Source organism: Ips typographus, linkage group LG10 (genome assembly GCF_016097725.1).
Source record: "Ips typographus isolate SLU linkage group LG10, UJ_Ityp_2.0, whole genome shotgun sequence".
Lineage (NCBI taxonomy): Eukaryota > Metazoa > Arthropoda > Insecta > Coleoptera > Curculionidae > Ips > Ips typographus.
Window position 1 is genome coordinate 4,545,100 of NC_138431.1, and position 14,487 is coordinate 4,559,586.

The 14,487-nt window shown below is 32.8% G+C and overlaps 1 protein-coding gene across 2 annotated transcripts in view; it reads right to left on the reverse strand.

Annotated features, from left to right (window-relative positions):
* Positions 1-6,157: 6,157 nt before the first annotated feature.
* The window catches only part of LOC145734539 (discoidin domain-containing receptor 2-like), a 183,446-nt gene continuing 175,116 nt past the window's right edge, over positions 6,158-14,487 (reverse strand). For both annotated transcript variants that reach the window (XM_081987993.1, XM_081987992.1), the window contains exons 17-20: positions 10,229-10,321; positions 10,026-10,167; positions 6,446-6,597; positions 6,158-6,390 (exon numbers count right to left, since the gene is read on the reverse strand). In XM_081987993.1, the coding sequence (XP_081844119.1) occupies positions 6,228-6,390; positions 6,446-6,597; positions 10,026-10,167; positions 10,229-10,321 (550 nt within the window). In that variant the 3' untranslated portion in view covers positions 6,158-6,227. The remainder of the gene's footprint in view (positions 6,391-6,445; positions 6,598-10,025; positions 10,168-10,228; positions 10,322-14,487) is intronic.

The following is a 14,487-nucleotide window of genomic DNA, read 5'->3' on the forward strand; positions in this document are numbered from 1 at the left end:
TGATGTTGTTAGCTTTGAAATTCCTGATCATTATAAATAAATCTTTTCTTTAAAAATGTTGTGTATTTTTTAACTCAAACCAATTCTAAATATTTCTAATTTTTGTAATTACTATTACTATATGAATATTTTGTGTAATTATCAAATATACATCAGTGAGCTTAAGTAGAACTAACCTTTGGTTTTGACCATTAATTACATTATGGGTTTGCTATCTGTTGAACCTGAACAATAACTAGCAATAATTGATGAGAACTTGGATTAAAATAAATAAAACATTTTAACTGTGTATTTTTATTAATGCCATAATGATAATAAATAAACATTTGGATGTAGGTATATATACAGAAAAAACACACAGATTTGTTTGTTGCCTTGATTTTTCACTTAAATGTATACCACTATAATTAGTTGCAAAAATTGGGAAATGAACATTTATCAATAAGTGATATGTCATATTAAATATAAAGAATGAAACGGCTACGGTTTTATAAAAAATGGTCACGTGGAAAAATGGGGCATGTCTTAAGGGGTAGTACTTACAACAGGTGGTCAATAATGAATGGAAGAGGGGGGGAAAACATTTCACACTTACAAAAGGGCTTAAATATTACAACTTTTAACAGCCCTACTTTTATATTAATATAATTATTATTATTACAAGTGTGAAGCTACAATTTGTCAAAAATAACACACCTTGCTCACTCCTATGGCATAATATACAAGCTAAACTGGGAATGCAGCAATGAGGGAGCATCTATTTAATGCTTAATTATGCTTTGTTTTTTTTTAACTAAAAGCATAATTTACGCACCTGATTGTCTTAGTGCTACTCACAAAATCTCTAAAAGTTATTTCTAGCTGAAAACAACACTGATTTCAGCTGAAACAACTTTTGACTTTTTGTTCCTTGAAGGTTCGTTTTCTTGTTATCTAACGTTAATACTAGTATTATTTATACTTATTATAAATATATTGACAAAACGGTGTGTGTGACTTAAAACTAAAAAACGTGTGGCTAAAATGCATTATCCACTACCTATACCCTCTATATACAGTGTTGTATAGATTATATTTACAGGGGGTCAAAGAGGCAGTTTGTTAGTTTATATAAGGGGTTCTGAGGAATATTGAACTTTTTTAAACACCTATTTCAATATAATATGAATTACTTTTTAAATCACAAATTTGACGCTGATTTGCCACTGGTGGGGCAAAAAAATTTATATCAGAGTATTATTATTATCAATAATTTATTTTACAGCAGGGCATTTTTGTACAGGGTGGCTAAAAATTCTAATTAATTGTTTTACAAGATTTTAATTGGGTTTGAAGTCTATATTTGTTATACATACAGCAATATAGTAAACGTACTTTTTCTGAATAATGAATTGGCAGAAATGTTTTATATTTAAAGGAGTGCAATAGTTAATGAACTAAGTAAATTAACATAATAAAGAGAGAGAGTAAGAGCAGAGTAGGAGTTCTGGTGTTATTTATACAGCAAGTGACTTAAACCATTTTTTATTCACGAAAAGAACAATAATTCTCTTCTTCGAGTGAATAAACAAGTTTAAATCACGTGTTTTATACAATATTTTATTAAATTTCGACGTCTTATATTAAAAAAAATTACAGTTCTATTAATTTGTTGTTGTTATTGTTTGTTTGTAAATAAGCAAATGTCATTCAGAGTGATGGAAAAAAATTTAGACTTCTAGTGAATAAAAAATTGTTTAAAACACTGCTAAGTGTTAATAATTGGACGAAATTTAATAAAAAAATGTAAAAACATTCCAAAATACTATAAAAGTTCCAAAGCTTAGAAAACAGCCTAGAAGCTTCCAAAAGCTTTTCAACTTATCCATAGAAGCTCTCAAATAATTTCAAGACAGTAAAAGCTTCCGTATGCTTCTAGAGCACAACAACTTCCAAAAATTTGTAGAAACCGTCTGCAAGGTTTCAAATGCCTTAAAAGCAGTCCAGAACCTTAAATGCCCTTTAAAACTTTCCAAATGCTCCTAAAATAGTCTACAGAGATTTTAAGACACTACAGAAACTCCAAAATGCTTCTCAAGCAGTCGAAAGCCTTTCAAAACAGTCCAGAAGCTTCCAAATGCTTTTCAACTTAGTCTTTCATGCTTCTAGAGCAGTTTAACAGCTTCCAAAAAATTCTAGAACTGTCTACAGGGTTTCAAATACCTTAAAAGCAGACCACAACCTTCAATGCTCTTTAAACTGTTTAAAAACCTTCAAAATGTTCCTAAGGTAGTCTAAAAAGGTTTTAAGACACTACAGAAACTCCAAAATGCTTTTCAAGCAGTCGAAAGCCTTTCAAAACTGTCTAGAAGCTTCCAAATGCTTTTAGAACAGTCTAAAGGCTTCCAAATGATCTTCAACTAGTCTAGAAGCACTGAAAAATTTTCAAGGCAGTCTAAAAGCTTCCGTATGCTTCTAAAGCAGTTTAAAAGCTCCCATAAGTTTGTAGAACTGTCCATAAGTTTTGAACTGCTTTAAAAACAGTCCAAAACCTTCAATGCTTTTTAAACTCCCTAGAAACTTTCCAAATACTCCTAAAGTAGTATAAAAAGATTTCAATACACTACGGAAACTCCAAAAGGCTTGTCAAACAGTCTAAAGCCTTCCAAAACAGTCTGGAAGCTTTTAAAACACTCTAAAGGCTTCCAAATGATCTTCAACTAGTCTAGAAGCACTGAAAAATTTTCAGGGCAGTCTAAAAGCTTCCGTATACTTCTAAAGCAGTTTAAAAGCTCCCATAAGTTTGTAGAACTGTCCATAAGTTTTAAAATGCATTAAAAACAGTCCAAAACCTTCAATGCTTTTTAAACTCCTTGGAAACCTTCCAAATACTCTTAAAGTAGTATAGAAAGATTTCAAAATACTACAGAAACTCCAAGAGGCTTCTAAAGCAGTCGAAAGCCTTCCAAAAGCTTTTAGAACAGTCTAGAAGCTATCAAAACATTTCAAAAAGTTTTGGTATGTTTTTATAGCAGTTTAAAAGCTTCCAAAGGTTTCTAGAACCGTCTAGAAAGTTTCAAATGTCTTAAAAGCACTCCAGAACCTTCAAAGCTCCTAAAGTTTCAAAAAAACACTACAGAAACTCCAAACTGCTTCTAAAATGGTCGGAAGCTTTTTAGAACAGCCTTAAAGATTCCAAATGCTCCTGAACTAGTCTAGATGCTCCCAAAAAATTTTAGAACCGTCTAAGAATTTCCAAATCCATCTAAATCATTCCAGAACCTTCAATATGTTCTCTAAACTGTCCAAATACTCCTCAAGTAGTTTGAATTATCTATGGCTTGCCATTTTGGGTGCAAAAATTATGACAATATATGATTGATCCTTGATTTGGCAAGGATGTTTAATAATAAGGGAATACTCAGTCCAGTGCTGAAAAGCGCCTACTATATACTATAACAGTAGTACAAAGTATATAAAACAAAATCGATACTTGAAAAACATTCTTTCGGTATAATTTCACATACACATTATTGTTTTTGTACAAAGTTTGAGCATTTGATTTCAGGATTTTAAAATGCTACATTTCAACATCAAGTCATTTTTAATAGGGATAGAAAAAATTCAATTTAAATAAGGATTTTAATTATTTTTCCACAAACACATTAATTATACGTTACATTTAAACAATGAATAACATTCAATAATACGAAAATATAGTACACATTATAATATATTTACCATTATGCAGTTTTTGGTCTCGGAGAATATTTTTCAAGTATATATACAGTTATAGGCTTCTATATACAGCTATAATACTGACTATTTACTTTGATAACTAGCAGCTGATTTTAGGTGTCAAAAGTGATGCAAAATTTAGAATTAAAAATATAACGTGTGTGATATGACAAACCTGACACGTAATTTATCACATTCAAGGTTATTTCGAAGTAAACTAACATTTCGGGGCTTAATAAACTATGTTAATAGACGAGTCGACCAATTTGTTGCCGCACCCTGTATATATCTCGAGTTACATTTACATTTCGACTAACTAATACCTGTTTTAACTTTTGCGTCCCATTTACACACATACAGGGTGTCCCACGACGAAAGACATCGATTGATATTGGAAAAAGTTAATCACAACTTTCTTATTTTAAATAGATCGTAGATAAATAAAGGATCGTTTTATTAAACTGATGGTGCGTAATGGGTCATTTGTATACAGGGTCGTCAAAAAAAAATCATAAACTTGCTGCTAAAAAAAATGAAAAATTTCAAGTTTTTTAAATAGAAACCCACATTTTTTATGACGGAATCATTTTGAGTATTAAAAATTACTATACGTTTCAATTTACTTGCCTTTACCTAAATCCAACCCATTTCGTTTTATTTGAGAACATTTTTTTATTATTAAAACTCCAGATTTCTTGAAAATTTCTCTCTCTAATTATAGTTTTCTACTAGATACTTTACTTACTTTAAATCTGGAAAAAACAAGTGTGATTATTTTTTCAACAAAACAAGGTACATTTGAGAAACCTAATGAAATAGACCTTCTCACTGACAGGAGCCAATTACTAGCCAAGAACACAAAATTTTTGGGAGTGCAGATTGATGAATTTCTAGATTGGTCTGATCACATAAATGTTCTGCTAGGAAACTCAATTTGCTATTATAAATAAATATTGTACTTTGCCAACTTTGAATCGATTATGAAGTATGCAATTATGTTTTGGGGTAGAAATACTTCAATACAGAATGTATTTGTAATTCAAAAAAGGGCAATTAGATTAATGTTCAAAATGAAATACAAAGAGTCATGTAGATCCATCTTTAAAAAAGAGCCAAAACCTATTTAACATCAAAGTCAATCATACATACAATACAAGACAAAAAGATGTAAACTGTCCAAAACATAGATTAACACTCACTGAGAAGAATGCAAAATATATGTGTATTCGAGTATTTAACAACCTACCAGACAGACTGAAAACATTGAGGGACAAAAGTTTCAAAAAAGAAGTAAAAAATTAGAACCCTACACTGTAGAGGATTATTTTGTTAAATAAAGATTGCTTTAGGGAAAAATCGCTGAAAATGTATATAAGTATCTTTAAGTACTACATAGTTCATAGTTTACCATGACGCTATTTCCTTTGTATTAGTTGATAATGTACATTGTACTCTATCCTAATCACAATTCGAAATAAAGACTGTTATTATTATTATGATTATTATTAATTACGTGTGGATTTACGTCACACCAGTAGTGTGAATTTGGCATCGTTGCTCTAAATAATATTATTCAAAAATAATTCTTCTCCATAGTGACTAGTCAGCAAAAACTCACTAAAAACCACTCTCTTCGGAAATTCAACCTCTTTTAAGTGTTGCACTAATTTAAATGAAAAAGGGTGAAATTTACGTTTCTTCAGGATCCTTTGAATTGAGCTTTTAGATATGCCTGATTCTATGGAAACTTGTCTTATTGACGAAGTTGGATTTGCAACAAAATAGCCCAAAATTGCAATTTCTACATTTGTATTATTAAAGATTGGGTTTGTTTTAATAGCTTTTCTCTTCACAGATCCCGTATTCTTAAAATTTTCAATTATTTGCTTGACAGCTTTTGGTTTTTCTGGATAACGAGCGGCAAATACCTCACATGTTCTACTCACAACTTTATCACATTCTCCGTAAATAATAAACAGATTTAAGTAATCTTGGAAAATGTTTCATTTTTTTAGTGGCAAGTTTATGATTTTTTTTTGACGACCCTGTATACAAATGACCCATTACGCACCATCAGTTTAATAAAACGATCCTTTATTTACAATAACCCAAAGTTTTATTGCAAAATGAAATACGGTTTTGACAGAGTACAAAAATATGTTGAGCGTTGCACTTTTTTGGAAAAACATCAAATATTTCGAAAACGGCTAAAGATAGGCATAGGGCATTATACACAAAAGTTGGTCAGAATTTTGTGAGGAATCCAAATATGTAATAATATATAGGGTGTTCTATTTAAAATAAGAAAGTTGTGATCGACTTCCGGTATAAACGGAAGTGCAACCATCTTGAAAATATTTTAGTTTTCAAAAGTTTCCTATTTATACTTTTTCCAATATCAATCGATGTATTTCGTCGTGGGACACCCTGTATAAAAGTTTTTTCACTTAGCAAGCTCTGGTTAACTTTATTTGATAGAGTTAAAATTAACAGTCGCTTGATTATAAGGATTACCCTAGTTGCGAGTTGTTGTTGGGCATAAAACCCAAATTTTTTCTTTGAAGAAATAGATGGATTTCGGAAAATCTTGGTCTGTCGGCCGCGTTTCGTTTCCAGCATTCTCCCATTAGATCGTAGATTTCTCTAGGGCACAAGGCGGGCCTAGGAAGGTACCTGTTAAAATTAATCGCAGTATTAAATACGGCGTTGTCTTGAAATTACAACCGACCTTTGGCATCCGTCATTTTGGTACCAATGATTGGAGTTTTCGACCACTTGCTCGCTGGTCAGCTCGGCGAATGGTTGCTGGCTGCATAACATCAGAATTTCCCATAAAGTGACGGCGAACGACCACACGTCACTTTTGGTAGTTTGCCGACCCTTCAAATTTAATACATTTTGCTAAATACTAAGGAAAATTGATATTGTATACAGAAAATTAAACAAAATTACGATGACGTCAAAAAAGTTATGGTTGGTCTACCTGATGCACGTCATCAGTGAGTTTGACGTTTTGAAAATGCATTCGTATTGCTTAGCGATTAGTTTTTTTTCAGTTTCTTAACTCGTTTAACTGCAAATTACTCGCTTATTTGCAACTCTGTGTGTAGACTTTTATACCTCCATGGATAGCCCGTGAAATTAGCTTTCTATTGAGGTTTTAAAAGTTGCTGGGTTAGTTGTACGGTTTGTCCGCTAGAAGGCGTCAAAGTTGCACTACAAACTTTCAGTTTATTAACTCGTTTAACTGCAAATAACTCGCTTATTTGCAACACTTTGTATAAACTTTTATACCTCCATAGATAGCCCGTGAAATTAGCTTTCTATTGAGGTATAAAAGTTGCTGGGTTAGTTGTACGGTTTGGCCGCTAGAGGGCGTCAAAGTTGCACTACCAACTTTCTTTAAATTTTCAGTTTATTAACTCGTTTAACTGCAAATAACTCGCTTATTTACTACACTTTGTGTAGACTTTTATACCTCCATGGATAGTCAGTGAAATGAGCTTTCCATTGAGGTATAAAAGTTGGTGGGTTAGTTGTACGGTTTGGCCGCTAGAGGGCGTCAAAGTTGCACTACCAACTTTCTTTAAATTTTCAGTTTATTAACTCGTTTAACTGCAAATAACTCGCTTATTTACTACACTTTGTATAAACTTTTATACGTCGATGGATAGCCAGTTAAATGAGCAGCAACGTAGTTAATAAACTGAAAATTTGAAGAAAGTTGCTAGTGCAACTTTGACGCTCTCTAGCGGACAAACCGTGCAACTAACGAACCAACTTTTATACCTCAATGGAAAGCTCATTTCACTGGCTATCCATGGAGGTATAAAAGTTTATACAAAGTGTTGCAAATAAGCGAGTTATTTGCAATTAAATGAGTTAGTGCACTGAAAGACTCTTTTATAGGTTTATGGGTCGAATTTTGACAGTTGTGACGTCAAACGTTAATTCTGAAGTAACGTCCTAATGTCACGTGGTTACTGTCATTTACGTCATCTGTCAAGATATATCAAGGTATTATTCTCATACACCTCTACAACTCGGTTAATGCACATGTGATCTTTACAGCTTTATTGTATAAAATTTAACAGTTGTGATGTAGCTGCTTATGGAAAAAATGTTCTAATATTACGCGCTAGTGGTGGTTTACGTCACCTGTCAAAATTTTACCCATAAACATAGAAAAACGCTTAATTAATGCTTCTTATGGCTCATCAGTTTTTTGGTTTGATGGAATCAAATTTTGTGACAGTTCTGACGTAACTACTAGACTGTCATATGCGTCATCTGTCAAAATTTGCTCGGTTAACGGTTAATTTACTCAGAAAGTTATATTTTTGTTACTTCAAGGTCACGTGGTAATTATCATTTACGTCACCTGTCAAAATTTGCTTCTTTTAAAGTAAACTGCAACACAATTTGGGCAACTTTGACGCCCTCTAGCGGAAAAACCGTGCAACTAACCAAGCAACTTTAATACCTCAACGGAAAGCTCATTTTACTAGCTATCCATGGAAGTATAAAAGTTTCTACAAAGTGCAGTAAATAAGCGAGTTATTTGCAGTTAAACGAGTTACTAAACTGAAAATTTGAAGAAAGTTGGTAGTGCAACTTTGACGCTCTCTAGCGAACAAACCGTGCAACTAACCATCAACTTTTATACGTTAATGGAAAGCTTATTTCATTGGCTATCCATGGAGGTATAAAAGTTTATACAAAGTGTTGCAAATAAGCAAGTTATTTGCAGTTAAACGAGTTAATAAACTGAAAATTTGAAGAAAGTTGGTAGTGCAACTTTGACGCCCTCTAGCGGACAAACCGTGAAACTAACCCACCAACTTTTATACCTCAATGGAAAGCTCATTTCACTGGCTATCCATCGACGTATAAAAGTCTATACAAAGTGTCGCAAATAAGCGAGTTATTTGCAATTAAATGAGTTAGTGCACTGAAAGTTTGTTGACTCTTTTATAGGTTTATGAGGCAAATTTTGACAGTTGTGACGTACGTTACCTGTCAAAAACAATCACGTAAAATTTAGAAAATGTTCTTTAAACGTTAAAAACCTAGTAAAGTACATTTAGACAGTGGCAAAAGCAGACACGTCACGTGACTTTCATAATGCCATTTTTCAGCTTGCCACACTGTAGAGCCAGTCGACACCTGTCAAAAATCAATCACGTCACGTGACAACTTGGTAAATCAAATTTAGACAGTTGTGAAAGTTGATAATGCAATGTTGAGCTTGCAACACTGTAAAAGCTAGTTGACGTCAGTCAAAAACAGTTACGGGACTATGAAAATGAAGTTTGAACGTTGAAAATTTAGTAAATTAAATGTCGACACTAGAAAAAGCTGAAATTGTAAGACACACGATACGAAATTTTGATAATCTAGTTTTTGAGCTTGCAACACTGTAAAGGCCAGTTGACACATGTCAAAAACGGTCTCGTGACTGTAAAAATATAGTTTAAGAGTTGAAAACTTGGTAAGTCAAATTTAGACAGTCGTCAAAGCTGAAATGGTAAGAGTAATGTCAAGTAACGTTGATAATACAATGTTGAGCTTGCAACACTGTAAAAGCCAGTTGACACCTGTCAAAAACAGTCACGTGACTATGAAAATGTAGTTTTAACGTTAAAAACTGAGTAAATTAATTGTCGACACTTGCAAAAGCTGAAATTGTAAAAGCCACACGATACGAAATTTTGATAATCTAGTTTTTGAGGTTGCAACACTGTAAAGGCCAGTTGACGTCTGTCAAAAATAGTCACGTGACTTTGAAAATATAGTTTAAACGTTGAAAATCTGGACTACCTGGTAAAAGGTTTGAAAACCTGGTAAAAGCTGAAATTGTAAGAGTAATGTAACGTAACGTTGATAATGTAATGTTGAGCTTACAACACTGTAAAAGCTAGACCCTTGACATAAACTTACACAAGTTCCATTTCAGTATTTTGAGGTATTTCCTAGTTTTTGCAATTATGAAAATTTCAAAATTATACCCACAAATTTACGATAACTATATTTTGCAAATCAATGCTTTAGCTAGACAAAGATAAAGCATAACTGTGTAAGTTGACATGTGTGAGTGTGTCAAAATGGATGTAACGTTATTGAACAGTTTGTCACGTGACACAAATTGATTAAAATCTTGTGTCAAACTGTCAAATGACGTCCATCGTTGTCTTTGTTGAGAGCATTGATTTGCAACAGTTCTTTTTCGTAAATATGGGACTCCCGACCTGTATGTATTTACTGCACTATTTAAACGACGTATTTTGTATAACGTTATAACAGCTTACCAATAATAAAGCTTCCCAAGACATCCATCTAATGGGCAGTCTGACTTTTGTGTCACTAATGTAGTATTCGTTTTCGTATCGATCGCAATACATTGCATGGTCTGACACTTTAACCGTGTAGTTTGTGTCTATAACGCAATTCCTGTGAAATAATAGCAAATTTTAGTTGTATATGCTGTAAATAGTGTAAAAAAAATCATTACCTGGCTGCTAAGTCTCTATGAATTAAATCTAACGATTCTAAGTACTTCATTCCTGATGCTATTTGCGTTGCTACGTAAATCAGGGAACCGTAGCTGAAACCAAAAACATATTTGTTATTAAAAAACGATTTTTTTTTAAGGATAATGGAATGGAGAAAAGAAAATCAACCTCAAAAATCACGGTGTTCCCTGTGGCCTAAATATTCAATCTTTTGATAGATATTAAATTGAAGAGTCTTTTTTAAAAGGGGACATCAAAAGGTTTTGCTCCTTTGAGCGACCGTTTTATGCACGATGTTTCTCATTTATTTATATTTAAATTTCTCTTCGAAATTTTCAAGTATACAGTTACTAGGATTAGTTACACGTATTACAAAACTTGTGATTTTGAGTTACCTGGTGTGGGTACTATACCGGGCTTGATTTGATTTGATTGGAAAGAGTTTTAAAGCCCTCCAAGACCTGAAAATTATGGTTTTTCCCCTTAAGAAAATTGAAAACCCGAAATCAATGAGTTTCAAGACTGAAAACAGTTTGAAAATCTTGAAATCTCAGAATTTCTAAAACTGGCTTCTGTTCCCTTAAATTTCAATTAAATCGTAGGGTTTTCAAGCCTTTCCGGACCTAAAAATTATAGTTTTGATTGTATCAAAATTAAAAACCTGAATGCAATGAGGGTCAAGACTGAAAACAGTTTGAAAATCTTTAAATTAAGTTTTTAATCATATTTTATTCAGAATTTCTAAAACTGAGCTCTCCTGTATTTAATTACAATTGAAATGTAGCGTTTTCAAGTATTTCAGGACCTGAAAACTGTAGTTTTTACCGTAAAAAAATTGAATACCCGATTAAAATAACTTTCAAGACTGAAAACAGTTTGAAAATTTTGAAATGACACTTTTAATGTTATTTCTTTCAGAATTTCTAAAATTGGGCATTTCTGCATTGAATTTTAATTGAAACGGTGAGTTTTCAGTACTAGGTTTCAGTCAGTCAAATGGTACTATTCCTGGTACTTCCCGCGGGATTTATGGTAATGACTGAGTGCGAAAGAGTTTTGTAATAGTTGGCAGAAGAGCTGTATCGTCCGCGTAACTGTAATTTGCTTGTGCTTGTTTTACATCATTTTTATGGTCAACAACCTTCATTTTTTTCTTGATTTGCTGCTTGATTTGATAGCCTTCCAAGACCTGAAAATTATGGTTTTTCCTTTAAGAAAATTGAAAACCCGAAATCAATGAGTTTCAAGACTGAAAACAGTTTGAAAATCTTGAAATTACATTTTCTTTCAGAATTTCTAAAACTGGCTTCTGTTCCCTTAAATTTCAATTAAATCGTAGAGTTTTCAAGCCTTTCAGGAGCTGAAAATTATAGTTTTGATTGTATCAAAATTAAAAACCTGAATGCAATGAGGATCAAGACTGAAAACAGTTTGAAAATCTTTAAATTACGTTGTTAATCATATTTCTTTCAGAATTTCTAAAACTGAGCTCTCCTGTATTTAATTACAATTGAAATGTAGCGTTTTCAAGTTTTTCAAGACCTGAAAACTGTAGTTTTCACCGTAAAAAAATTGAAAACCCGATTACGAGACTGAAAACAGTTTGAAAAAACACTTTTAATATTATTTCTTTCAGAATTTCTAAAATTGGGCATTTCTGCATTGAATTTTAATTGAAACGCTGAGTTTTCAATGTTTTCAGTACTAAAAGTGATAGATTTAACTTGATGGGATTACTCATCTGTCAAATAGTACCATTCCTGGTATTTCCCGCGGGATTTATGGTAATGACTGTGTGCGAAGGAGTTTTGTGATAGTTGGCAGAAGAGCTGTATCGTCCGCGTAACTGTAATTTGCTTGTGCTTGTTTTACATCATTTTTATTGTCAACAACCTTCATTTTTTTTTTGATTTGCTGCTTGATTTGATAGCCTTCCAAGATCTGAAAATTATGGTTTTTTCATTAAGAAAATTGAAAACCCGAAATCAATAAGTTTTAAGACTGAAAACAGTTTGAAAATCTTGAAATTACATTTTCTTTCAGAATTTCTAAAACTGGCTTCTGTTCCCTTAAATTTCAATTAAATCGTAGAGTTTTCAAGCCTTTCAGGAGCTGAAAATTATAGTTTTGATTGTATCAAAATTAAAAACCTGAATGCAATGAGGATCAAGACTGAAAACAGTTTGAAAATCTTTAAATTAAGTTTTTAATCATATTTCTTTCAGAATTTCTAAAACTGAGCTCTCCTGTATTTAATTACAATTGAAATGTAGCGTTTTCAAGTATTTCAGGACCTGAAAACTGCAGTTTTCACCGTAAAAAAATTGAAAACCCGATTACGAGACTGAAAACAGTTTGAAAAGACACTTTTAATATTATTTCTTTCAGAATTTCTAAAATTGGGCATTTCTGCATTGAATTTTAATTGAAACGTTGAGTTTTCAATGTTTTTAGTAGTAAAAGTGATAGATTTAACTTGATGGGATTACTCATCTGTCAAATAGTACCATTCCTGGTATTTTCCGCGGGATTTATGGTAATGACTGCGTGCGAAGGAGTTTTGTGATAGTTGGCAGAAGAGCTGTATCGTCCGCATAACTGAGATTTGCTTGTGCTTGTTCTACATCATTTTTTTAAAGATTTTTTTGTTAACAACCTTTTTTTTTTATTTGCTGCTTGGTTTGAGGGGGAAAAGGCTGTATCGTCCGCATAACTAAAACCATGCATTTGCGGAACAAGTGCGTAGGTAACGTTATATCAAACGAGACGCAGTCTAATTTTATTGAATTTTTTACCGTTAATAATAGAGTCTGCTTGAGCCAATGAGCCCGGTTTTGCCCGGTTCAAAACCGCAAAACAGTTCCGACTGTCTGGCTCTAAACCTTTAGGAATTATTTCGCTATGGAATATTGCACGAATGTTTCTGAATTACTCCAATTTCGAATGTTCTACGTGTAACGGCTCACATTTACAATGTATCTTCTAACCTGGATAGTTATTGCACTATAAGCAAAGGAAATCTCTTAAGCTTCTCTCCTGCATGTTCGTATATGACTTACACAGGTTCAATTAATTAATTACAGAACTCCTTTCTAGTAATATACTGTTGTTCTGGATGTAAATTGAATTGAAACAAATGATTTATTGGCTTTACAAAGTGCATTTTTTAACGGGTTTTCGGTCGAAAAGCAGGTTGATAACATCCAAGTCGCGTGTACTCCGTCACGTTGGCGTTAACCCGGTTTTGCGCCTAATTCGCGGGATTTATGAGTCTTATCGGGTTCAGCACTTCCCCGGCACTTTGCAATAATTAAACCTCGTGAAATTCGAGACGAGCGTGAGTTATGAAATTAGCGTGTGTATGCCCTCATTACGCGAATTTCGTACTAGTAACTGTTGTCGCAGTTACCGATTTTTGCAATCAGTTCTACGCGAATAATTTGCGCCGTTACAGCAGAAATTATGGTAGTTTTTAACTTGTTCGGGCGTAAAAAGCGATCGCAATTTTGAGCGCCCAGTAACTGGAAATTTTAGAGCCGGAGCTGGTGCACTTAATACAATTTAAGAATCACGCTGCACCAAGTGCTCTTTAACTTTTTATTGCGACGAAAATGCATTCAAAAAGTTCACTTTCAAGCAGTCAAAACCCTATTAATTGTATGAAATAATAATTATTTAGTTTAAGTCCAAAAGTTCAGGACAATTTTTATGACTAAAAATTTTACAGCTTAATGTGTAGATAAGCCAGAATCAATCTTAGGAAGTTGTTTCTGCTCATAACGGCGTTTTATTGCCCAACTTTCAACTAAATAAACTCCAATTTGTGCTCGCACTGCAGATTTTGAAGGATTGGTTTAAATAAACTTTTATATTTCCCTGCTATTCGCAACACCGAGAGGTGGATTACGTACTAGGGCTATGCATATAAATCACAATTTTTACGGTTTAATACTTGCTGACAGTTTCAGTTTGTTCTACTGTATCATCTCATAAATGATGCAATACTATTTTAGTGCACCATTATTTGGAAATTCAGTTTTGCTGAAGAAGGAAGATGTTGGGCAGATGCAACATTTTGCAGTATCTACTCTAGTGATTTTTGTAAAAAAAGTTTCCAAACAGAATTCTTGCATTGGTTAATAAAATAAACTAGAGAAACTTCTAAACTGTGTCTTTCAAAGGTGAAATTTTAAAATTAAAGCTAGAAAAGCTTAGATTGAAGTCAGAAAGCTTTTTACTGTTATCCGGTAGTTAAATT